The sequence below is a fragment of the Pygoscelis adeliae genome, unplaced genomic scaffold (assembly GCF_000699105.1).
Source record: "Pygoscelis adeliae isolate BGI_AS28 unplaced genomic scaffold, ASM69910v1 Scaffold267, whole genome shotgun sequence".
NCBI lineage: Eukaryota > Metazoa > Chordata > Aves > Sphenisciformes > Spheniscidae > Pygoscelis > Pygoscelis adeliae.
Window position 1 is genome coordinate 5,595,943 of NW_008825150.1, and position 26,642 is coordinate 5,622,584.

At 38.1% G+C, this 26,642-nt stretch overlaps 1 protein-coding gene across 1 annotated transcript in view; it reads right to left on the reverse strand.

Moving 5' to 3' along the window:
• PCLO (piccolo presynaptic cytomatrix protein) overlaps nt 1-26,642 on the reverse strand; it is a 392,271-nt gene that overhangs the window by 80,793 nt on the left and 284,836 nt on the right. The window contains 3 exon segments of the mRNA XM_009328362.1: nt 4,875-5,083; nt 7,809-7,876; nt 8,478-8,586. Coding sequence (XP_009326637.1) covers nt 4,875-5,083; nt 7,809-7,876; nt 8,478-8,586 — 386 coding nt within the window.

Here is a 26,642-nt window from a genome sequence, read left to right on the forward strand (position 1 = left end):
GCTGAACATGAGCCGGCAGTGTGCCCAGGCAGCCAAGAAGGCCAATGGCATCCTGGCCTGTATCAGAACTAGTGTGTCCAGCAGGAGCAGGGAAGTGATCGTGCCCCTGTACTCGGCACTGGTGAGGCCGCACCTCGAATACTGTGTTCAGTTTTGGGCCCCTCACTACAAGAAGGATGTTGAGGTGCTGGAGCGTGTCCAGAGAAGGGCAACGAGGCTGGTGAGGGGTCTGGAGAACAAGAAATAAAACCCAAACAAGCACATAAAATAACCGATAGGCAAACTTGCATTTCTAGTAACTATTACAGTAAACCTGTCTATGAAAACTGGTATTTAGTTGATATGGAAATGGGTCAGTCTTAGAAAGAAGAAATTCAGCTGTCAAGTTTGTAAATAAATAAGCAAAAAACAAAATTCCATTCTGGAAAGAATGACATTTGCTTCAAAATTGGAACAGGCTGCCCAGGGAAGTGGGTGAGTCACCATCCCTGGAAGTATTTAAAAAACGGGTAGATGAGGCGCTTAGGGACACGGTTTAGTGGGCATGGTGGTGTTGGGTTGACGGTTGGACTCGATGATCTTGGAGGTCTCTTCCAACCTTAATGATTGTATGATTCTATGATTCTATATGCTGTTCTGTTAAACGGTGGTGCCGTTGAGCCACCCTGGACCTACCTCTAATCTGCAAGCCATCAGTCAAGCAAGAAATCTCTCTCTGGTTCAGTAGCAGGATTTGAATATTTTTGCATGCTCTCCACTTCTGCTTCCTTGGTTGATGCAGCAGAAAACAAAGTATGCAATCAAGGACAAACTCACTGTTCTCCGAAGACTGATCTGGAAGTCAACTTTTCCTATTTTTCCAGATGTGACCAGCAGCCTGACATATTATTCTGTGTAAGTAGGATTTCTTTCACTTTCTGAGAAGTGTAAAACCCATCTGCCTCTTTTGTGCTGCCCTACCCTCCAAAAAAACCCTTAGAGATTTTCTCAGGATGTTGGATATGAATTGTTTTAAATTAGGTCAATGCAAAGCCTACGTCTCCTGGACCAGAGCATGAAGTTAAAGCGATGTACTACCCTTTTCAGGTTTGCGATGAAGAAACATCCCCTCAATCACTCAGGTCTGCAGACCAGCACTAACCTGAAAAATCCCAGCCAAACACTAGTGCAACACAAAACAAGGGAGAAAAACAGCCCAAACCTGCCTGTTATATAGTTATATTCACTGTCTTGTGTTGCCTTATTTGTGTTTGTTATACATGCTTTACCTTGCCTTCTAGATGTGTTTCTTTATGAATGTAAGCTTTTTCAGAGAAAAAAAAAAGTTGATTTTTCTCGAAATGCATGTGCCTTTCAAAAATAATTCTAATGGAAAATTTTAAAATCAGCTTTTCTTGGTAACTTACAAAGCTTTTAAAGAAGTGTAATCCCTCTAAAAGCTAAAATAGATCATCAATAGTTTATAAAATGTTCTGAATCTTAAATGATATTTTAGATTGATAGCAAAGTACTCCTGAAACTTGTTTGGTCCTTGAAAGAATATTCAAAGAGAGAATTTCACTCTTTTTCTCAAAGACAGAGACCTTCCTGAGCATCATGCAAACTTTCAAAGTAGGGCTTAAATGGCTTACATTTCTCATACTTTACCTCTATAAATGGATTTTAGTGTACTTTAATAGTTCTGACCCCAGTCTGTACTAGCACTGACAATACTGACAACGCTACAAAATAACACGGAGTTAGCTGAGCTGCAGCTACAAAATCACTGTCGGATAGTCTAAATGCTCTAGTTTTTCAGAAGTTTGAATAGCAAAAATAATGAATGTGTTCACCCCAGGTATCATGTAATACAGAATATATTAGTACGAATACTGTAGGAGTTCAGAGAAAAGGGAATGGGCATGCCGAATTTGTGTGGGGATTTCCAAAGGTGGTTAAAGTGGAGTTCCCTTTAGCCATGCAGTTACTTTGCTTTCATCTGCTTGTCTGTAAAAATAAATGTGCATTTCTATGTTCCGATATCATTGTTAAATCTCTGTATTCATTTACAAGGCTGTGATTCAGCATATTAAATATTTTGTTTTCTCTCTGATGTCAGCTGATTTAAAACTGACCATGAAGAACTACCCAAATATTTCAAAGAAACATGAATAATTTAGGCTGAAAGAGACCTCTCAAGGTCATCTGGTCCAACCCCCAGCTCAGAGCTGGGCCAACTTTGAAGCTGGATCTGGATTGAAAGACAGAGATGCAAATAAGTATCTTTCTTTATCAGGGCCTCAGTGAGGATTAATTTGAAAAGAAGGAAAAGCATTTCACTGCTGACTTCTCTAGGAGCTAAAGGATCTGAGGATTTACAAAAACAACCCATTCTTCAAGATACAAAGACAATTAAATGTTTCTATAGGGCATTTATATCCTGGCTGTAACCTGCACCGTAGAATGATCATGCATTTACATTGCAAAAGAAACAGGTCTGCACAGGATGTAGTCAGCTCAAGGCTCCCAAAGGTTAAATCTCTCCTGTGATGGCTAATCTAATTTCATTTTAATTTCTTTTGATACTCCGTGCACGCACTCACGCACCCTGTGTAAGAGCCAGTGCTTTGTAATGCCATCACACCTACTGGAGAAGGTTGTCATTACCATGATGTGCCAGGCTCTGGTGCTATGCACTATCACTCTCTGTAGTAATGGGACAAAACATTAAATATGAGAGAATCGGCACTGCAGAATATCAAAGAGACTCCTACAACATTTCTGGAGTGTATATTCTATACAAAAAGCTTAAAAAAAAAAATCTTACTTGCTAAAAATAAGAATAGTAGCAAAACCAAGATCTAGGCAGTTTGGATATTTAGCCTGTTGTGATACTTTGGCAAGGCTGCAGCTTGCGTAGAAATGCTGTCAGCCCAAGGCAAAGAGCCATTCCAGAAAGGGTGAGCAGTAGCTTTCTCTTCTAAGAGAGCTCAACACCGTCATAAACTTGGCCTGCAGTCAATGAACAGAAACTATACAAGTCAACAAGAGCTACGGTTGTTATGAAAGAAATGCTTCTCAACGTGATTTTCAGAAATAAGCAAAGAATGTTTTAAACATTTACCTGATTATTTTTGACTTTTTCATCCCCTACATAAAGGCATTAGTTTTAATAATTTTTTGTTTCATCTTCATAAGCCTCCAGCTGAACTTTCATAAAAGATTACCAAATCCTCTGTGAAGCAGGAAATGAAATTTATGCATCTAACTTTAGGTGACCTGCTACAGTGCCAAAGCTGGGAACCCAGTCTTCTCATGTGGACAGAGAGAAGCACCTCTCCAGGATATACTGCACATCAAGGATTTATGGATCTCCATACACTATGCCGTGAATTTAGGAGTGTGATTCATCTAACGAAATGAAAGGGGTTTCAGTGTAGACAGTGACATCTGCACTAAGAGCCCTGCCTTCTCCTTTCCATGCAGTGCATGCACTTCAATGGCAGGTTTCATCCAGTCTCATGAATTGTACTTCAGAAGTGCATTATTCTCACTGGTAAATGTAAAGTACATGGCAAACTAGTTCATAGCTAGATGTTTACAATATCCAGAGTAAGGTGTAATGAAACCAACTATTAACCTGATGATTAGGCAGTTCTGCCAGATCCCTGAAGTTAGGTGCAGTAAATCTTGACATACGGATTTAACTTGTTCATCATAGATCTGAATTAGTTCATTAAAAGTCTATGGGAATTGTGGTAAGACAGCATTACTATCCAAAACAAACTGATCAACAGATATATTTACAGTTTTTGCTAAACTGCTGGATGAAAGAGATTTTTGTGTTTCCCCTCACATGAAAGTTATGTAAGCGTATTGAAGAGCTATCTGAAATGAGCTTGCTGGTTTTTGTTTGTACAGCACCTAACGCATTTGTAGTTCAAATCACAGTCATAGGTTCAACAGCACAGAAATACAAACATAACAATAATGCAGTAAGAACCTGACAGTCCCAAGAAGGAATAAAGATACAGAGAAATAAATATGTAGAAAGCATCTTGTCTGCAATGCGAAGCTTTGCTTCCAATAGTAAGACAGTGAGAAGCTGGGTATTCAGGATAGCCATCAGCTTTAGCTATCTTGCAAATTGCTTAAGCAAATGCAGTCTTCACAGGAGTGATTTTCACTTCAGGTGTTAACTTTTTTGACACAAAATGCAAAAATGTGACAGATGACTTTATGATCTAGTTTCCAGCTTCAGCTGTGAAAAATGCTACTAAATTCCCACTCTGCCCTTTCTAGGTGTGCAGGTGGGTGCACAAGGAGAAAGAAGTTCAGCTGAGAAATGGACAGGATGTGGCAAAGAAAATGAGAAATTATGCTTAACAAGTTCACGGGAATTAGCTAGTGACAAAACACATTTTTATGGTGAATTTATTTTTCATTCTTTCCCTGGCTTTCAGAGAAATACTTAATATTGCTATGATTATTCATAGCTTTTAACACTCCCAACAGTAGCTTAATACAGAGAAGGAAATTATGGTCTTAATAATATCAGCTTCTTCTGTGGAACTAGTACCTCACCATCATGTAGGATGCACTTAAAAAGCAACAGCAATGAAGAATGAAAAGGGCAATTATTTTGTTTAAAAACAATAATATTAAGTTTGAGAAATCTATTTTCAGAGAGGGCCCAATCTTTTATGACCTTGGATAAATCGCAAAATCTCCTTTCCTTGTGTCCAAATTCTATACCTTAACAGCAATACTCATCGCTGTCACGGAACTAAATTTATCAATATGTGCTGTGATTTCTTGCTGCGCTAAAGAAGATAAACAGGCAGCTTCTTCTTGTCATCAAAATGTTACTGCCATACTACTGAGAAGTTTCTTACCTTGCTGCTATGCCGCTTTTTGCTCACTGAGGGAGAACCAGGCTGACCAGGGCTGGGAACAGCGCTGGAGGTGGCAGAAGTGGTTCCAGAATGAACGTGAGATCCCTTCTCCACTCCTGAGGAAGCAACCAGAGGCGACTGCTGTAGAGAAACTTTTTGGAGCTCTGCAGCCAGCTGCTTGGGATCAACCCCTGGGGACTTCGCTTTATCTACTGGATTAAAGTAAGAGAGCTTTGTATTGATAATTGCTAGCACATTCAAATCTATCTTGTCATCGTACAGGGACAGGATAATGATTTTCACAAATTTTCTATCGTCTGCTTGTATACTGTGAAGATGCAAAAGACAACCTATAAAAAATAGATGTCTCCCCCACAACATCAACATCCCAATTCCAATCTTTCTACTCATCACTCTGTCAACTAGTGTTACTCATCTCACAAGCTTTCTGAGAAGGTTATTCTCTAGCTGAAGATAAATAGGCCTTGCTGATCATGCTGAATCATACGGGAGCAAATTACAGTTTTAAAGACTGGCCTGTGCTAACTTTCACTGTTTGGAACTGGTCCAGTTTCACCAAGTATCTGAACTTTGTTGTAACAAGCTTTAGTCTCAACCGTTTTTTTTTTAATCAACTGGACATTCAATAAAACTGAATCCTGCTCCTGAGATAATTTATACAAAAATAAAGAGAAAAGGAGCTCAAAACTTTAGCACCGCAAATTAATCAAAGCAGAATAAAATGAAAACAAATAAAGAGTAAAAGCAAATGAAAACAAATAAAAAGTAAAATTCATCTTTCCTTATTACACACAGCTATGTGAGGCATCTGTGGTAGGAGTCTAATTGCCCTCCCCGCTGCCCCAGCAATGAGTGGGGAGAATTTACCCTTTGTAGATGGCAATCTCCATTTAATAGAGAAATGAGGTCAAGTAAGTTTCATACGTGCCTTAAAGTGTGCAGAGTTAAAAGGCTACTAGGCTCAGCTTGCTTCCCAGGTTCTCAGAAGTATGAGAGGTTTAAGGCAATATGTTAGCCTTATCCTGCCTGCTAGGCTGTATTTGGTTTATCTTTCTAAAAGGAATGGAGATTGCTCCTTTCCAAAGCACCAACAGTCTGCAAAACCTCAGAAGCAATGGCAAGAAATACCTGGCTTGGCAGCCAGAAGGGACTCTACAGAGTTGTTCCAACTCAGAAACCACTAGAAGATTGCTAGATTAGGAGGAAGCATGCCTGCAAGAATGGGGGAATTTACTTTTATTTCTGTTCTTTCTCATTTTGAGTTTTCTCCATTAATAAAAAATATTATGTAGTCTAGCTTCTATCCTTTCAAAACCCAATATCAGTGTCTATGAATGCCTTTGGTGTTTTTGATCTGCTGACTAAGAAAAAAATTGTGGGTAGCTCTGCCTCAAAGCTCTGTCAGACTCAGTATTCGCTTTCAATTAATATCAATAACATCCATTTTCAACAAAAGGCAGCTTGATGCTAAGTATATTAATAGCTGAGAAGAGGTACATGGTTAGAAAATGTAGGATTTAATCCAGGTAACTTGTGCACTGACTGATAAAAGAGCAGCCACAAAACCACAGAACTCAGAATGGACCCCTGAGAAGCTGAGTAAAACACTCTTTAATCTGCACTGAGCTTGCTGAAGGGCTGCATTACTAGTAAGATTGTGGACGTTGGTTCAAAGTTAGATTAGATATGACTAATACCATGATCAGAGCCTGCAGTTGTGGTATTGATTGACTAGAAGGGAATCCCCCCAAAAGCACTGCTATTTTAGAAGTCACAACAAAACTTCACACAAAATACTTCCTATTGCAGCCCTGTATCCTAGTAAATACTGTACTCTCATCACTAATAACAGGCCACAAGCCTTGTATTAAGCTAACATTGGCCTTAGGACTGGTTGTGCTTTATTTGGATTTGCTCCAGTTTGCTAGGAGCTTTGTTTTAGCTTGTCTGGCTGCAACAGCAATTGTCTAATGACCAGATGGCTATGACCTTAATTTGTCTGAGTTACACTTCACCTTGTATAATTGTGCAGCATAATGTCCATTCTTAATAATTTTGATATATAAAGGCACAACAGTAATTGCACTGCGTACACTGAAGTATTTCTGACTCCAGATTAATGATGCAGTTTATAGGAGCGCAGGGCTGGAGTGACAGCAGAGTGCTGCAAGGTTTGGGCACAGGACAATAGCTAAGGCCCCAGGGCTGCCAGCAACTCGCTGCTCAGTTACTGACACTAATGCAAACTTGGGAGCTGGGCAAAATCAATTTTAGGGGCAAGAGAAGGAACAAAGAAGAAGAATATATCACATGCAATGTGTACGATATCCAGTCAAGTCATAAGTAATGAAGAGCTGCTGACTGGTGAGGAAAGAGCAGGGCATGCTAGAAAACATAAAAAAGGCCCCAAGAAGATCCTGAAGCGAAGAGGAAAGAATCATTAGCATCATCCACCTCCCAGCAAGGAGGAGTCAAAAACTTTCACCACAAACATCACACTCCTCCCAGCAAATTCCTCAGGACACTGTTGACTTGCTGCAATGCCCCTGGAGTGAAAGCACTGCCCGCAGGGCCTGGAGAAGCTGCCAAAGGGAGACCGTTATGCCACAGTTTTCTGTGGCATGTATAGATGAAGGGGTAGCTAGCAGGAGGTTTTCCCTGGATAACAAATGTTAGCTGCAGTATTGTTACTGAGATTTCCTTTGTATTAATTAGATATGTAGACTGCGTCAGTATGGATTTAACTGGGCTAATAATAATAAACAACATAAATGCTTGGCTTTGTACATAAGGTGTGGTCCCCCTTCTGCCCACGGAAAGATTTGGGATGTAACACCTGAGCTTACAATGCTAAGGTGTAATTTTCAGCTGCTACCCAGTCCTCCAAAATCAAAGCGACAACTTAGTGCTTACCTGCCTTTACTGGTTCGTGCAGCTCCAGGTGCTGGGGATTCTCAGAGTCCGAGAGCATGTTCAGGTCCCTAAAGAAAGCAATGAGAAGCCTGAGACAAAAGAAACTCTTTCCTCATACCCTCATTATTGTATTAAGTAGATAAATGAATAGTGGTTCATGATAGAAAGCAGCTCCCAAGCATGGCCCCTTCTTAGCTGATACACATTTGCAATGCTGTTAAAGAGCTGAGAAGAAAAGGTTCTTTTAAGGTGAAATCTTTAATGGATTGAATGCAAGTTTATACATTTCTCATGATGCTTAAATGACTTTCATCTAAAGGATACAGATTTCGGTAAAAGTCAAGTTAGTGTTAAATTACCATCTTTTTCCAACCCCAGTACATTCAGTGAATTGTTTGTCTATCAATGAGAGGAGATTGTGGCCTGACAATGGAGATATTATTGTTTATAAAATCATCATTACTAACATCTGCCTCAGCTTATCTTTCCTTATGGCTTTAAAAGAAAAAAAGAACAGACCTCCCACACTCACAGTGAACTCCTGCTAATTATTACATTGATGCTTTGTGCTAACAAAGGTTCCACCTTAACAACTGTAAATTTAAAAAAAAAAAAAAAAGCCATGAAAAGCCGAAAAAAATGGAAACAGAAAGATGGGGAAAAACTCACAGTCTTACACATATTTCTGCTTCCCCACTCTGTTGAATAATAATGCTCTGGACTTCTTCATAAGTTTTCCCAGTCAAGGGGATGCCATTCCATTCCAGCACCTGCATTCCTAAGAAGGCAAAACAGTGTGAGCTCAAGTGCCCAGATTTTGACAAAGGCATGAGATAGACTGCTTTGACAAGAAGATTTGATGTGAATGCTGTTTAAATGGCACAACACATTAGCAAAGCCCTTTCACTTCACACAGATTAGACTGTTGAATGTTACTGTCCCACCAGCTATAACTTACCAGTTGAAACATGTCAGGGGATTAATTCCTATCTGATTCAAACTATACATGCACTCTCCATAGTCTGGGTTGCGTGATACTGAAAAACTTTTGCAATATCAAAAACATGCACGCCTACCAACATGGCAAGAAACTAAAACATTTTATATATCAGACATCTCCTGGCCAGCCATGGTCTTGGAAGAGAACTGTTCCCTGCAGTGGCACATTGCTGTTAAGAAGCTGAGCCTCAAAATGGGACTAAATTTGTGAACATGATTTGGTAATTCAAATACATTTTCTCTACTTTGTCACTCAAGAAAATACAACCAGATGAAGGCAGTTGGGCAAACTGATTTTCAAATGGAAAATGTACCTCCACATTTCAAACATCAGCCTGGAAATATTCAGGATTAATTTTTTTTTCCATATCTTTTCTTATGAAAAAGTGACAAAACAGCTGAACATAATTCATTGTGGAAGATAGGAACAGAGCTATGATAAACAGGCTGAAAAATACTGTATACTGATCTAATCTGTTTTGTCTTCCAAGTATCCCAGGACTGAGCCAGGAGACAGGGTATGGAGCAAAGTATCACTATAAGGAAGTTTTATGCTTAGTATTTGCAGAGTCAATCCCTCTATAAATCATGTGAGGTGTATTCTGATAAGATGAGAAATCTTTTGTTTACAGTAAAATGCTTACAAAAAGTAAACTCCAGATTCATATCTGGGAGTTACAACTTAGGTTCTGAGAGCTGCATTCATATTTTGAAGTAGTTAGTCATAAGGATGATTTCAAAGAGATTAACTTCTCAGTAATGTCAAAATCCATGCCTCAGGCTCTAGAGGAAAAAATTGCTTAATGGGACAAGATACTGAATTCTTAATAGTCCACTAAAAGCAATGTATTACAAAACATCTGAAAACCACATCATCCACACAGCAAGGAAAACCACAAACACTTAGCTTGCTACCACTTACACAGATAAAACCAAGTCTTCACTGGGTCACATTTTTATTTCAAAATCCTGTGCCGTTGCATATAACAAATGGGAAAAATAATGAAGTGTGGAGATAAACTCATAGGAAAACAAGTTGCTAAGTAAAAATAATGAGAATTGTTCATGGAATAAAGCAGATGAAATTATTTGACAATGAAAGAATATGAGAAATAAAGACTATAACTTTATATTACAAAATTTTCCATAGGATTCCACGAATTAGGATTTGAAATATCAGATTTGCTCATAAATTTTCTCAGTAAGAATTTATCATTTTGTTTGCAGCAGTTTACAGAAATACAAACTGTGCAGAATGACTAAAAAGTGATGCTCAGAAGGCAGTAAAGCCAGCTGCTTACTGCCAAAATAGACTTGTCTTTTCCTAAAATTTAGCCCCTTTCATTTACCAGCCATCATTCAAAAGCATGATCTTGCTTTTGCTTGTTAGAGCAGATCTGGTTTTAAGCTCAGTTCCTCTGGAATAAAGCAACAGTAATTATGAATAAATGCAGCTCCTCCTGATTTTCTGCCATACAAATATAACAGCATGCACTCTGTCTTTAGAAGGCTTCTAGAAAGGAAGGAACTGAAGTTATTTTTGTTTTCCTGTCAATATGTGCCTTCATAATGCTATCGTGGCATAGGGTATGGAGCACGACAGTACAAACCTCTTGAGTAAGACAAGCCAAGCCACCGCTTCTATGTATTGGAAATGAACAAGAATAAAACTGGAAAGTTTTAGATATTTGAGAAAGTGGTTAACATCCTTTTGTAAAAAAAAAAAGAGTTTTGTTGACAAAATGCATCCAGCTACCGTCCTAGGTTTATCACATCCTGCTTGCATGGCTTCAGAAGAAAATCCACCAGGGGAGCTGTAAGGCTATCATCAATGACTTGCTTTAATTTAAAATACCAGCAGGAAGAGCCTAGCTGAGTTCTGCTACAGTGCTGGGATTCGGAAATCAAGTCTCACTTCCACCGGTGAGAGTTTCACTACTGAGTGCAATGGCACCGCAGTCGCTCACTTGGTCAGTAAGGCCAAGCACACATGAACAAAGCAGCGAACCGAAAGGAAATTGAATCTCAACAGCCTTGGCTCACCCAGAGATCCATTTAAGCTGTCAGTATAGAGGTATTTTCTTTTTATTGGCTGCCTTGTGGATTCATGAATGTTTAAAATCAAAGTGATTTAAGTATGACTTAATTGATTTGGCTGATAGTCCTGGGGTCTAAGGAAAAAGTTTTAGGCAAGAAGCTGATTTCCCTTTTCTTAAGGAGTAACTGCTAAATAACTTTTGCGGGAAAAAAATAATTTTACAAAGAAAACCTTCAGGAGGAATGTGAGTCTAATCAACAAAAAGTGAAAAAAAGTATTGAGAAGTCACAGGAGACTGGTGATAAAAAATTTTTTGCCTAAAACCCAATCACATTCTGTAACTGGTCTTTGGTAGTCAGGACATGTTATTCACATTTCCAAAACTTTGTATGCTTCAAATCACCAGTTTAGTAGACAAAAACCAAACAGGAAGATGAGAAAACTTACATTGCTCCTCGACAACTCTGCTGACAGAGGAAGAACTAGTAATTGCCCTGATAATCAAATCCATAATTTCTTCTATCATCTTTTTTTTTTTTTTAATTTTATTGGGATGGTTACATCCTGCACTGATGGTGAGCAATGACTTATTTTTAGCAATATCAGCTCCCACAGTCAGCAGATCAGCTTTATACATCAAGACCTCCTCCCTGCTCCACTAAGTGTGCTGACACACACATGATTTGCTCAGTCTTTTTGGTATCTACTTTATGGTGACATTTAGAACCTGGAATCAGAAGAAGTTTATAATTTCCTCTGATTACACAATTATTATTCCAGAGAGGGAACCTCATGCACTCGTAACTGCCATGGAGACATCCACATTTAGCTAGATTAATACCATCCTTTCCCTTAAAAAAACCATGCTACAGTCCTACTGTATTGAAAGAGAAAAAGAAGCTTATTGTGTTCACATATTCTTCCATATGCATCTGTGACTGACCACAGTTGGAGACATTATCAAAATCTAAGTGTACCTTTCCCCTGACACAGTATAGCCATTGTGTTCTTCTTTATAAGTACCAAACAAATATCTCAAAGTCTCCTGTATTTGTTATAGTTGTTGCTCTCAGTGCTTAAACTAAGAGCTTGCTCCCGAAGGGAGGGTCAGTGCTTACATTGCAGAAGTGAGGGAGGGCCCATTTTTCACCAAAACCCTCACGGTAAGCTGAGGGTAGAATTTTTTTGTATTGCATTATATTGCCACACTCAACACATGCAGCTTAATTCTGTTCAAGATTGTCAGGCTCTTTTTAGCAACTAGTAAAGTGTTAACATTTATTATTTTTGTTTAGGCATGAGTAAGCCAATTATCTGTTAGCTGATAACAATAAAACCTGAAAACTCTGCAGAACTGATTTCCTTTTTCTGACATTTTAACTAGTCATTTGACAGCTTGTGTAATGGAAGCTAAGTACTGGTGAAACTTGAAATCTGCTTTTAACAGTGGGGAGTCAGGGACTATTAAGAAGTAGCTTCTATCAGCCCAGGGATGAAAGTACTTAAAATAATTATCTAGGGTCCCTGGGGAGCATTCAGCATGCTTTGTTGATCCTGGAAGATCTGTGAAATTTTGGGGAAGAGAATTTTTGGGTAGAAAGTTTTAATAACGTGGGGAAAAGATGAGTTTGGATTCAAACCTAGGGCCAGACTTGAGCTTACAACACCATATACAATTTCTCAGGAGCCTGAGTAAACCTCTGTCCAAACATGAGAAGCTGGTCTACTGAAACTTGCTTGGACTGACCACATGGTTTGAACTGTTAATCTTCTGCTGATAATTTTTATTGCTCATGCTAAAAAACTAAGTCCTCTAATTGCTGACTATTTAGATTTATAAAAATCATATGCGGATCAGCTGTTAGAAAAAAAAAATACTTAATAGCAAGGACTATGTTGTTATTGCTCCCTGTTCAGTCTTGTGAAATGTTTTATAGCTGCTCAATCAAGAAGTGCAAAATGCAGCTCACTATTAATGTTCAGCTGCCTGTATAAAATAAGGCACTTTTTAATCTTAAATGTTTCCATGTGTTTACAAGTATCGCAAAATTGTGGATTGTCCAGAGAGGTTGTGGAGTCTCTGTCCTTGGAGGTGTTCAAAACCCAACAGGACACAGCCCTGGTCAACCTGCTCTCACTGACCCTGCTTTGAACAGGGAGCTTGAACTAGGTGATCTCCAGAGATGTTTTCAGCCTCAACTATTTTGTGATTCTGTGTAAAATAGTTAAATTTTGCTTTGTAGATTATGCTAATGTTTTATCCATATATTCTGTAGCTCTGTGTATCAAAGGAAGCAGAAATAGCCGATTCTAGGGAGATTAGAGCTGCACTGTGATGTCCATAAATAGATCAGAGTGCAGTTCCATGAATTAACTGATTTGGTCTAACTAAGGAATAATGAATAATTGTTCCTTATCTCTTTGAACTTCTGTACGAAGTGGGTACATACTCAAACTATTTATCTGTGTTTTCATGAAGAGGAGAAATATTTAGCAACAATGAAAAAGTCTGCAATACCAAATGATCAGAAATTAGTTCCATGGATATTGTTGAAATCTGGGTGTGTCTAAATCTCACAGCTTCTTTTGAAATCTTGGTTTACATTCAATTTTAAAAGTTAGATATAATTGCATCCTGTATCATGGATCACAGTATTTAGGAGAAACTTAAAAAAACCCAATTGTTCTTTGTTTTCCTACTTTTTGGCACAGGTACTTTGATGTAGTTCCTTTGGGTAGACTCTGCCCTCATTAAGTAATGATTAATTAAACTAATCAACTGTCATCCTATTTAAAACTAAACTGTAAGAGAGATCTGAGAGCTGATAAAGTGAATCATTGTATTATTGCCTCTTTTAGGAGTTATGATAAAGAAAAGATATCTAACACAGACTTACAGAGAGTGATGAAAAAAATACTACCAACTATGGTCTTGATCCAACAAATAACAAAATACCCTTAATTTTCAAAGTATTTCCTACCACTGAATTTGCTATGCTATGGTGATACAGAACCCTTGACACTAAAATTGTTGCTTTTAATGGTTAACAGTGAAGGTTAGATGATTTCATGGTTATGTCAAATGTATTAACCTACAAGCATTTCAGGACTGGATCTCTTCAGTGCATATACAATCCATGTTCATGGCCAGTGGTTTGAGGACTGTTTCTTCGGAGATGTTGTTCAAGAACTGTGGCTGTGAACACTCCCTGCCATGGACTCAGGCACTGGTTCTCTTTCTACTGACACTAGTTTTAGGAATTCCATTAGCTTTACTCCTGATTTGCACTAATGCAAAACACTCATGCAAATGCTCTTTTAAAATATTAGATACTGGCCATACAGTAGCTTTGGACCAAACTTTGCTTTGTATTTGTGTACACCAGGAGTGACACAGAGTTTAGAAATTTTATAGAAATGAAAGTTTCCCTCAAATGCCAGTAATAGGAGTGATTCAGAGCCACAACTTTGGACTATTTATAATATTGTGTTTTCATATTCAGGAGAGTTTTCAGGAGAAACACATGCTGCAGGAGAATACCAGATAAATGACTACTTCAGTATCTCATCTTAGACCCAGAAGAGCTACTTCTAGCTTCCTTCTCTGTAACTGGTGAGTCCTTGACTTTGCATTAAGGTCTTGAACATTGTTATTTTCATTTACCCCATGGAACCATGCATTTATCAGTTATTTAGATCCCATGACTTCACATAGAGCTGGTTGGAGAGGGGCTTGTTCCTTTATCCTGCAGCCTTGAGGAGAAGCTGACTATACGGTATGAAAAAACAACTGAAAGAAGGGGAAACAGAGCAAAATAACTGAAGTGTTGATGATGTCTTTGGGGGTTAGGCATGGCCTGGATTTGGAAAGGCTATAGCATGTGTTCCCACATCTATCCCAGACATTCTTGTATAATTTCTTTTTTTATGTCTGCTTCCTTAATAGTGATCAAGGGCAGAAATATTTCTTTGCTTCATGAGGATATTGCAAGGATATATATAACAATATATCTGAAGAGCTCCTACTCTGCTTGGGTGGCTGGTCTCAATAAATACATCCTTCAGCCTACCACCTGGGTGATAAAGCTGTACTGTTTAACTGAATGTGGTTGTACATGTAACATTCCGATTGATAAAAAAGCACAAATTATAAAATATGCAGACAGAATAGGTCTTGGTATTAGAGTTTCTGACTGTCAACTGGAAGACACAATATAAATCTCAGTTTCCACCCATCTTCCATTATTTTCCACATTCTCTGTCCTCTTCAGATTCAGCTTTAAGACATGAGTTGGCTGCATGATTAAAGTTGAAATTGAAAGGAATCTGAAAATCGTCAAAGGATTTTATTTCTCCGAATATGAGTCCCAACATAGTTGCTTCAAATACAGAATGATTAAACTGAGCCACTGAACATCTCTTGAATTTTATTCCCATCTGTAACACAATGTAAACTTTTATAAACTTAATCTTAGTCACTTTGCATACACTGTTATACTGCAGTTTCCTATTCAGTATACCCAAGTGCCTGAGAAGTGGTAAAACTGTTGTTTGCTGTGTCACTAAGTTTGTAATTCCTTCCAAAAAATCAGACTACACATGTATAAGAACTATTACTCTTCCATTTTTTAGAGTCTCAGAGATGCTCTCCTACTGGAATTTAAAAAGATTTAGACATTGTGATATTAGAATAGAGCCTCTGGTTTTGGTTACACCATAGCTATACACACAGATTGCTGGGGTTTATTCTCTGCTTCTTCATAGTTTGTATTGTTTATTCTTATGCAAAATAAACATGTCAGTTTGAGTCGCATTTTTCACTGGTCCAATGCTCACAGAGGAAAAGAAAATTGGACTTTCTAGGCTAGCAGCTTCAATCAGTAGAATGTGAATGTTAGTGTCTTTCTATTTCATAGAAGAATTAAAATTCAGAAACATTACTTTGAAATCCCAGAAAGTGCTATAAAAGTTAAATGTGCACTCAGAACAAGGAGAAACAATATCAACTTGCAGTCTGACATTCAACACTAAATTACTTTATGGTCTGTGTTTTCCAGTTATTTTTCTTTTATTTCTAAACCTTTCTGATGGTTAAAAATAGGTTGATGAAAGTCAATGTGTTAATGTATTTTCCTGTATTGCTGGGGATGAATCACACCAAAACTCATTATTTTTTGTAGACAACTTAACTTCCTCTCCCATTCATCACTCGCACTCAGGCTGAATATTTTCCATTATTACAATAATTATTATATAGACAACACTCACAATTCTTAAAAATGGATATGTTGTTCATCAAATAGAAATGATATAATGGACCTGCCTATGCCTCATGGCTGCTTATGCTGCCACTATGAAATGGCATTTATAAAAGTACAGCCAGAGCAAATCAACCTTGTGTTTGGGGTGTACTTGGCATTTACAGGCAGCTATACACCCCACCACTGATTGGTACAGCTGCAGTTATCAACCCAATACTAAATATCCCTCTAATTTAGTCTGCCTTCAGATTTCTATATATATTGGCACATGATTCTGTAGATCACCTTTCAATTTGCACTATGCTAGGGCAAAAAGTGATGATCTCGATGTGTTTGTATAACCTGAATTGAAGCTCTCAGTAAGTTAAATGACAATTAGAGTTACTGTTTATGAAAATAACTATGATATAAATGATAAATTTATAGTGTTTTCACCATTACTATATCCTCAAACATTGTATCACATTAGAGTTACAGACAGATGATCAGTTATACCATGCTGAACAAAATGCTGTGGTGCATTGTAATTATTCAGTGTTTCAGAATAATATATGTTTTTCAAAACATACTGTTCACTGAAGCTATAGAGCATAGTGTATTTACTTTGCTTTCAGTAATGTCATATGAAAAATTAGAATGATTTTGCCAGAGGGATGAGCTTCCTGTAGAGAGCTCTAATTTAACTGAAAGTCTTAAACATTTCATTATCAGGTTGTGTTCACAAAAAAAAAACCCCACTTTTAAAAACAGTTTACTATGAATTCAGATTTAGAAAAAACCCTTTATAATAATATATATATGGTAGAATGAAACAGTCTGTTTAATTCAAAGTGACCTAAAGATTCACCTAAAGATCAGTAAACAATGAAGCTGCAGAAATTTCTCTTTGCTGTCTCCTTCATGAGTGGTAAATACATAAAAAACATTATTTTCATGGGGGGGTTAATGTCAGGTATGAATTTAGACTAGTATATCCCTGTCTGCATTCTATATTTATCAATATTGGTGTATTCAGAATTCAGTGGGGTTTTTTTCAATTTCCATTTTTGAGGAAAAAATTATTCTCATTTACACAAATGCAGTTCTCTTAGTCCAGCTTCTCTCAGTTACAACTGAGAATGGAGTGATATTTGGTTTTGAAATTTTCTTTTGGAGGGGCAAGAGGGACATGTCATGAGATGCAAGCATACAGTTCTTGTAGAAGTTACAGTGTGTGTCTGAAGAATCACTCTCTCTGTATTACTTAGTTTCTAGTCTCCCTAAGAGTATAAATTACTACAGCAAACATGTCAAACAAAGTCTATATAAAACACTGTTCTATTGTCAAAACAATTAGATTCTAAGCACAACTCTTAATTCAGATTAAAAGAAAACTGACATAACTTATTAGTGTTAAAATTTCTTTTGTACTTCCAAATAAAAAAAAGCTTTAATGCTCTGTCTTCTGCAGAGGAGGAGTGAAATCACCCATGCCTCGTGCAGGAGGAGGCCCATTGGCTGCTGCTAAGATACCCATGGCCTGATCTTCCCTTTAACAAGGTGAATCTCTGCCAAGACCAAGCTCAACAGAGTGGATCCGAGACAGACCCAGACTCTCCAGCCCCATGGTCTATATGTCAATGGAGGATTTATACATGAAATTCTGTTCTGCCTCCTATCTCTTCTCCATTACTTCTCTTTCTTCAACCAAAATATCCCCCCATTAATGAAAGAACACAGGATAGATTGGGTTCAGACCAGTCATCGTTGCTACATCAAAGAAACAGCAAATACGTAGCACTCTGTGGTATCCTAGTTGCCACTCAAGTGACAAGAAAAACTGAGTCAAGGGAGAGAAACTCATCAAGATTAGGGTCTCGGCTCTGTCAAGTGGAGCTACATAATAGAAACCTTAAGACTAGTATGAATGAAATATGAGTGGGAATTTATGTATGTAGGACTCCCAGAATGAATAGCGGAGGAAGGAAAAGGAGATTCATGGCACATAGGTTAGCAGGTCATCAAGATCCCAACACATTTACATGTGGCTTCTCCAGACACCTAGCTCAGGAAAGGGAAAGCAGCCTAAAAAAGACACACTTTAGCAAACAACTGACTAAACCAAAGTGCAGCCTGAAACCATAAAGAGACAATGGCAAGAAGATAAGGAACAGGACTGAGGCCATAAGACCCTGAGATAAGGGGAAAAAGGTCAGAGAGTAACCCAGCAACATTTTCCAGTGACTCACAGGAATGGGGTAAAGAAACAAAAGATCACAAACACTGTCAGCTTCTAAAAGTGTGCAAAAGGCAGCTCTAAGACCATCACAAAGTTGCCAGCTTAAGAACCCAGAGGATAAGAAGAAGACTCAATAGCTGGCATCCATTGCTCCCTGGTCATACCACTTGCATACACACATCCTGGTGCTTAGGAGAACATGGGTTTGAGAGAATGGGTTTATTTAGAAAGCACAGCAGAGAAAGAACACTAATCCAAAAGAAAAGTTACTCTTAACTGAGGACCCCCAACCTGCTGCCTCTGTTGGGGCTCCCCGAAGAGGCTCTTCTGATACAGATCTGCACTGCCCTGGGGGTCTAGCCTTGCTTGCTGAAGCCCTGGCTGGTCTCCAGCAACGTGACCGCTAAGGGACTAGAGTCCAATTCAGAAAATAATGGAAATATTGGGATAATTTAAACACTGACAGCATGTTAGGAATGAGCAAAGGCCGTGGTTATGCATTGGATGACAATGGTACTTAAGGTCATATACAAACAAGAACAGAAAGTTTTTGTGACTCACACACAGTAAGCAACCACCAGTGTTTAAGTAAAAAGTCAAGCCTTCTTAATGAGAATGACTGAAGACTTTAAAATACCACTCTGTCATACAGGATACAGTGAGATCTTTATCTGATGTGTTCTGATAGGAGTCATTCTGTCAGATAATCATCCTCTATACCCTGGGGGTAATTTTACAGTTCTGATACTATGTTATTATTCAAATATAAAGTCAAATTTACTCACTATTATCTCATTTGTGAGAGTCATGTAACCTGAAAATGAAGGTAACTGAATACAAACTGCTGGCCAGTGCTGTGCCATTCTCATCTCCTGTATGTATCTATTTTTCACCTGTATATGTATAATTCTCCTTTTAAGAAAAGTTTTGGGAAATTATGCTCTTCATAATGTAAGTAGGTAAGGTAAATCCATGGTATTATCTTGGAATTAACACGTTCATGTTCTAATTCAAGCTGAGCTAAATTTTTCAGTCACATATTGAGTTTTCAGATAGGCAGATTCATTATCATTGAAGTTATTTAAAAACTAATTTAAAATTTTTGGCATTGTTTTAGCTGGAAAAAATGAAGTAATTCTTTATCTTATATTATTATCAGTTATTTCTTTATCTTTTTTCAAAATAAATAGCTTTTTCATTTCAAAAGGATTTTTCAATCCTAAATTTTTAATTTGATGTAATATTTAATTTGAAACTGAAGCAAATTTATCTCCCATTTTTTCAGGAAGAAAAGTTTATTTCATAAGAAATCCAACTTCTGTTTTTATGCTAACATAGATGTAGGCACAGGGGAAAGGGCACAGCCATGCCAAAAGATGGTAGTGATGTAGAGTTTGCTAGTTTGTGGTTTGTTTTGTTGCTTTTTTTTTTTTCCAAAAAAGAATGGTGCTTTTTTGGGGGGTGTGTGTTTGCTTGTTTCTCACATTTTCCATCGTTTCATGGACATTCTTATCACCAACAAGAGCAATTTGGTATCACTAAGAAGTATTAGGGTAGAGCACAGATTTTAAATTACAGTGTAACTAGATCTGTTTGCAAGTTCTTAATGGTATCCTCTGAGATGGAAATAGATGCTCTAATATTTAATCAAACAAATAAATACTGCTGCAGAAATTTGACTAGATGTGCCAGTTAACTAATTAAAAAAAAATATTTTATACAACAGCTTCTAAGCAGAAGGTATTCGTTTTTCTACAGGGAATAGTAACCTATTCACAGAGATTAAGAAACTCGTGATTTCTTATGAGACATCAAAACATTCTCCCTTCATAGAGTTGCCAGAACTATAGAATTCTAACTACTGGAATGATTTTATTTGAACCAACATTTGTTATGCTTCTCTTGTAGAGGTTAACTTGATGTTTGTACAGATTTCTGACATATAGCATGTCCATAGCTGTAGGACCACAGTAGAAAGTATGTGGAGCAGATTTGTTTGATTATTGGCTGGTTTCAACAGTCAATAATCTGAAGCACAGACGAAAATGCATAAAATCGTAGTATTTTTTTTCATCAAATTTTGAACATATTTAGAGCAATAAAGAAAAGAGCATGGATAGCAGTATGCATGTCTGCAGGGAAGAACTGTCATGCACACAAACAAAGTCTCCCTTTTGGTTTTACCTTGTTTTGGTCGTAGAGTCAATGTGTTAATTTTTAGCTGTTTAAATGTAAGCATCTTGCCTTGGTAGCTCTCTAGGAATTTAGAGTAGTTAATGAATGAAGAGAGGCAGGCTCCTCTTAGGATGGTTCATCTCAACTGACACCTATTTGGAATGAGATGAATCACGTCCCTTGGGGTACCCTTCTTTCACTTGTGGTTAGAGAAGGAGCCCAGAATACAAGCTTAGGTATTTACTTTTCAGACACCTAAAAATATGTTCATTGATTCCCCCATTTGTCATCTAAAATTATAAATCTATCCTAGAAACAGAAATGGACTTTTTTTTTCTCAATTTAGCAAACTGGCAGCTGTACCTTATCAACAACGAGAAGAATGAACTGAAAGATAGTGTACCTCAAGTGAAGGGGATTAATAGGGCATCATCAGAGACTGAGTTATAGTTCTGCTTCTGCTACAGCCATCCCAGTGACCACCACAGCCAAGCCAATTAGCCTCTTTCTGCCTCAGTTTCTTTATGTGTTAAAAAGGCATGGTGGAAAGATAATGGTATTGTACATTAACTTTGAGATTTGCAAGCAACAAGTGCTATTATTAAAGCTAAGTGTGTTTGTGCATCAGAAATCTTGCTAACATTAATAGAGTTGTAGGAGATAGTACTTGTGAAGCATTAAGGGCTGGGTATTAACACTTGAACTTTCATATCCCTGTAACTCATTCATAAAGGATTTTAGTGAAAAATGTTGGGATTAGACAACTTTAAGAAGTACAGGTTGCATATCTGCTAGACAAATGACAGATGCTAAAAGTTACCAGGTAGGAATGACTACCATTTTTAACAGTAAAGTTGAAAAAATGCAGGATTTATGTTTTCAATAAATATTTGTTCTTTCAATAGCCTTGTGAATAAATGATGCCTGATCAGGCCCACAATTATGTCATTCTCTGTAGGGTTCTCTAAAAGAAATTTGAATGTGCAATTACTGAAGCTATACTGTATATTCAAGATGTGATGGCGATTATCTGGCAGCTACATATCTAATCAACTTACACAGGTACTCACATAAGACTGTAAAAACAGGCACTATTGCTTTACTGTAACTGTTATTTATATAATAATAAGCTTTTTTTGTTATATTATAATAAGCTTTTGGAACTCAAGTCATAGCTTAAGAACTTGATATGAGAAACAGCATCCAGGCAAAAAGAGAAAAAACAATCTGTGAAGACCAAGAAGTAATCAACTCTGTGCCAGATAGGGTAGGAGAGAAGCCACAGGAAAGGAGAAAAGTACTAAAATAGTAACACAGGTATATGCCTGTTTGATTGTTCCATACTGGTGGGTCTTCCTATTGCCATCAAATTCTGATTCAAAAGTTGGATTTACTTTATTCCCAGGAGACATAAGGAGCACTTTTTTTGACACGTGCATGAATTCCTTCTTCACGGCAGCTTTGCAATAATAATTTCAATAGCAAATCCCTTGCAGCTGCAGGTTTTTGGAGGGAACTTTTATGATAAATGTGTGGTTCTTTTTTATTCGTTTTAATAGAACTAGAAAAACTACTTAGTACTATCATAGGCAAAAACAGCTTAAATTGTGAATGCTAGCAGGAGGCAGATAATTGGATGCATGTGTGTGTGTATGAATGTTTGAAATTGAACTTTTGAACTCTCAGGCAGAAGTGGCTACTTGCTAACTGCAACCAGTATGATCTAGTTTGAAATACTGGTAACACCTGGACTAAAGGAAAGTGACGCTTTCTGAGTCCTCCAGTTAATAATGAGAAATGAGACAGAACCACCAGCTAGCAGACTGATCATGTGATGTGCTTCTGCACATAGACAGTTTTGATTGAGGAAACCGGGGGTCTGGTGGGTCCAGAAAGAAGAGGAGGTGCTTAAAAGGAGGGCTCCCAAAAAGAAGTGGCCTTGGAAAGAAGGGGCCCTGGAAAGAAGAAGGAGAAGATCCTGGCTGGAGAAGAGATCTGGGAAGTGGGGCAGGACCTGGAGATCCAGGAGATGGATCGAGACGAGTGCCAGGGGCTACCCAGGGACCATGGCAGGGGATGTCTGAGATGGGCACCTGCTAGCAGTGACACAACAGGAGCCAACACAATGTCCTGCCCAACCATCCCAGGCAGCAGGTACTGGCAGGGAAGGTGGGACCTCCTGAACATGGCGCTGGGCTGGGAGCAAGTGAGTGTGAGAACAGGGCAGAGCAAGGACTCTGCTCTCCTTTGGTATCAAACAAAACTCCGTACCCAGGTCCCCTGCAGGCAGGCATTCATGGTCTCGCATGTGATAAGTAGAAGGCAACTAAGGATAAACCAGTCAGAACAACCAACCATGTTACATTCACTGCCTGCTGGCTTTAGCAATCCAATTTATGTATGTATGTATGTATGTATGTATTTATTTATTTACTTAAAATCCTTGACGATAAGGGCAAATACAAGCTAGCTTTGGCATGCGTACTGATCATCATCAGCTTTTATTTCTTCTCATTACTACACTGAAACAAATGATCTCTTACCAGCCAGTCGTTGTATACTTGTGTGTTTCTTATGAAAAGAAATTAACATACTGGATTCACCATGTAAACATCAGGAAGACAAACAAAACAAGTGTATGATACCACATTCCTTTACTAATAACTATAGCTATAGAAATATTATTCATGCCCTTCCAGGGAAAGCAGTTGCCCCAGAGGAGAAGCCATTCTTACCCCAGGAATGACAGCAGCCACAGGAAGGCCCTGCTTTCAGCTGATGACAAGCAAAAGGAGGACAGGGCTGGTAGTTTCAGCGCTCATTTTCAAATCTCCTGAAGGCACTTCGGAGCTTTTCTGCTGAAGTAATGGAGTACATCAAAACTCATAGACAATAATACAGCCTATGAGATGTGGTTTAAGACTCCTTGGGTCAAAGGATGAGGAGTTGGGCTTGATGAAACTGTAGCTAGGTAGGGGCAGGGAAGGTGCCGGAAGGATGCGTCCCCAGCCTGAGTGCTGTATGCCAATGGTGTGGTGCAAGCACCCATCCTGCTGTTTCTGCTGCTGTGTAGCAATCAATAATCGCTGCCTATACAGGCAACCTCTTGCCCTGTAGCAACAACAGTAATAAGCCTGTCTATTTTGATGCTCTCAGTGTCAAATTAGCAACTACACACTAGCCCTACAACAACCTCTGCCCCTGGTTCTTAAAACTTGGGTGTCTTAATTACACATCACCCACATTTAAGCACCGAACTGCTACTGAATTCTCAGCACTGCATCCTCACTTTAGCTTCACTGGGTATTGAAATGGACTATTCTCCTTCAAAAACATGCCCCAAGTGAGATATTGAGCATTATTTTTAAACTGCCAAATATAAGTGTTAAACTGACATTTCAACTCTGTAGACTCAAGCTCAAATGTGTATTATGGGTCAACAAGGACAAAGGAGTTTGATCATTTCACTATTTAATCTTTTAAGACTGCTTTCATTTCACCAAAGCTATTGCACAGGTCAAAATCTTTTTCCCAGGACTGATATGTTAAAATTATTAGTGTCAAACAATGTAAGAGAGTAAAACAATCATCTCTGCTTCTTTACATCAAACCACTAAATATTTTTTCCCAGGCAAAAGGAGGAAAAATAGGTGTTGTATTTAACTGAATAAAACCTACATATTTCCTTTCTTCTAGAGAAAATTTAAGCAAAAGCACCCCCCCCCTCAAAACTGAGCAATTGCTTCTGTGAAATATAGTGAATCAGTTATGTAATGGTAGGTGTAAATAAGGTAAAAATATATGCAAGCAGTAAAAAATGCCAGCTGAAACTATAAATCCCACAAACATACTGAATACAATAAAAGAGTAAAGCACAAATGATATTGTATGCTTTAGAGTTGAAAGAGTTTGAGAAATGCTCCTTGGGTAAAAAGTATCCAAGGAATTGCTAAATTTCCTATCAACTCATCACCATTTCAAAGGCATTTCTTTATCTTCACCAAAACTAATAATGATTTTCTCTAAAAGTAATGAACTAGATTCATCTGACTACTTTTTACAGATGACAATAAATAGTCTTGAATGTATACAACAAATTTTAAAGAAAATAATAAAAGCCCAGTCACTTTTCCCAGTTCATTCCAAAGGCTCAGAGGCAATAGAAATATAATTGCCAATTGTATCTCTTCTTTGCCAATTGCCTGGAGGCCTGTAGGACCACTCCTAATCATACTGTATATCTCTCTCTTCACAGGCAAATGAAAAGAACTGAACCCATAATGCATCCTGAAGACCTGTAAATGCAAACTGCAGATGGAAACTTGGTTTCATTCACACATGCACCTCTTCAAAGCATGTGCTTTTACAAATTGAAATTCATCCAACTGAGCCTGATTTTACTTGTTCTTCCACTGAATTCAGTGACAGTTGAGAACCTGGCATGATGTCCAAATTGCAATTCTAATATTAATGCTCACATTCTAGCTATGGATGATGCTACCAGGAAGACAGGCTCAAACAAGCAAAAGGAGATATTGCATCATACAACATATAGTTACTCTGTGGAAGGCCATTATGCCTGAAGTCTAAGGGTAGACTAGACAAGAGCATGCAGGAAAAACTCCCCATGGATTACTAAGTAGAAGATACCATGCTGTACACTTGCCTAGGGAGTTCCTGCGTCATACAGTCTATGTCATAGTCGTATATATGACTATATATGTGCATGTGCACGACACAGACACATACATACATACATCTATACATATATCACAGATATATATGTTTAATTTACTGTTTCTGGGACATGCAAGATGGTTTGTCTGATCAAATAGAGATACTCATGTTTTTTTACTTGTTTTGCTTTCTGATGTACATGACATACAATCAGGTCATCACTACCAGCTTTTGCAGGAATAACAATTGTTTGCAGTATTGTTCATTATGACAGTCATTGTATTGGTGGTGGTGTTGTCCAATGTGGGGATAGGATTTTTAACTATGGACATTACTGAATTCGGTTTTAATGAGCAGGTACTGTACCCGTGAGAAAGCACGCAGGCAGAAGATAAGGAAGAAAGGAATGAGCTGCTGGAAAGGAGTAAACAAGATAAGGACCATGAAGTCATGCTGTATGGTCAGGAAGAGCAGACCTATCCGCTGGAGCATAGATGCGCGTGAACACAAGGCTGTAACCTATCTGCAGGCTGCGGATAGCGCGTGGACACTTCTGCTTGCTATAAATTACCCTAATATAGAGCAATAAAGGTCTTTGGTTGCTGCTTGCCAGAGTCCATGCCGTTAATCCCCGCAGTCCAACACCTTTTTGCTAATATACTTTGTAAGTGTACACATGCTGATATAAACCCCATGAGCTAAAGCAATACTTGGTTGACATAGTCATGATTTCCACTAAGAGAGATAGCTATGTCCATGGAGCTATAGCAGTAAACTTGTTTAAGGATGGTCTAGAATAATCTATCTCACTTTGACAAAATAGCTAGTTAAATTTCACCTGTAAACACATCAAAGCACTTAGGTGCAATAATTTAGTTTCATGTGTTGTTATGCTGCTGAGATCAAGGAAGCTGTGTGATGACCCCAGTTCATAAATTTAAAGCCAGAAAACACAGAAATCCTTGTATTACCTGTGGGTCTTAGTAAGTCTTCGCCTCTAAACAATGCATATTACTTCCCAAGATATATGATTAAGCATACTGAATTAGAAATTCTTAGTGTGAAGCATTAACAAATATAGGTAACAGGCCTTTATAGATCCCTTGCAAACGCATTCCTGTATAAACACATTCAAATTTTGGGATGCGGGGGGTTGTCCATTAGGTGGCACCAAATTTTTCCATATGTATGGAAACTATAGGCAACAGAGAGAAGCGTTTATCTGCTAATAGCTGTCAGGTGCTCTCCCAGCTAGTCTCCATTCAGTGACAGAACCTCTGAGATGGCATTGCAGCGTGTATCACTGGCGAGTATTCATCCAGACTGGGAAGTGTGTGCTTCAGCCTGTGTTTAAATAACCACTTGTCTGGTGTAAAGTTGGTTTTATCATATCTACCAGTCTGTCTGCATCATACTCAACAAGGGGCATTTGAAGATATTTTCAGTTCTTTCTTTGGATCTTCACT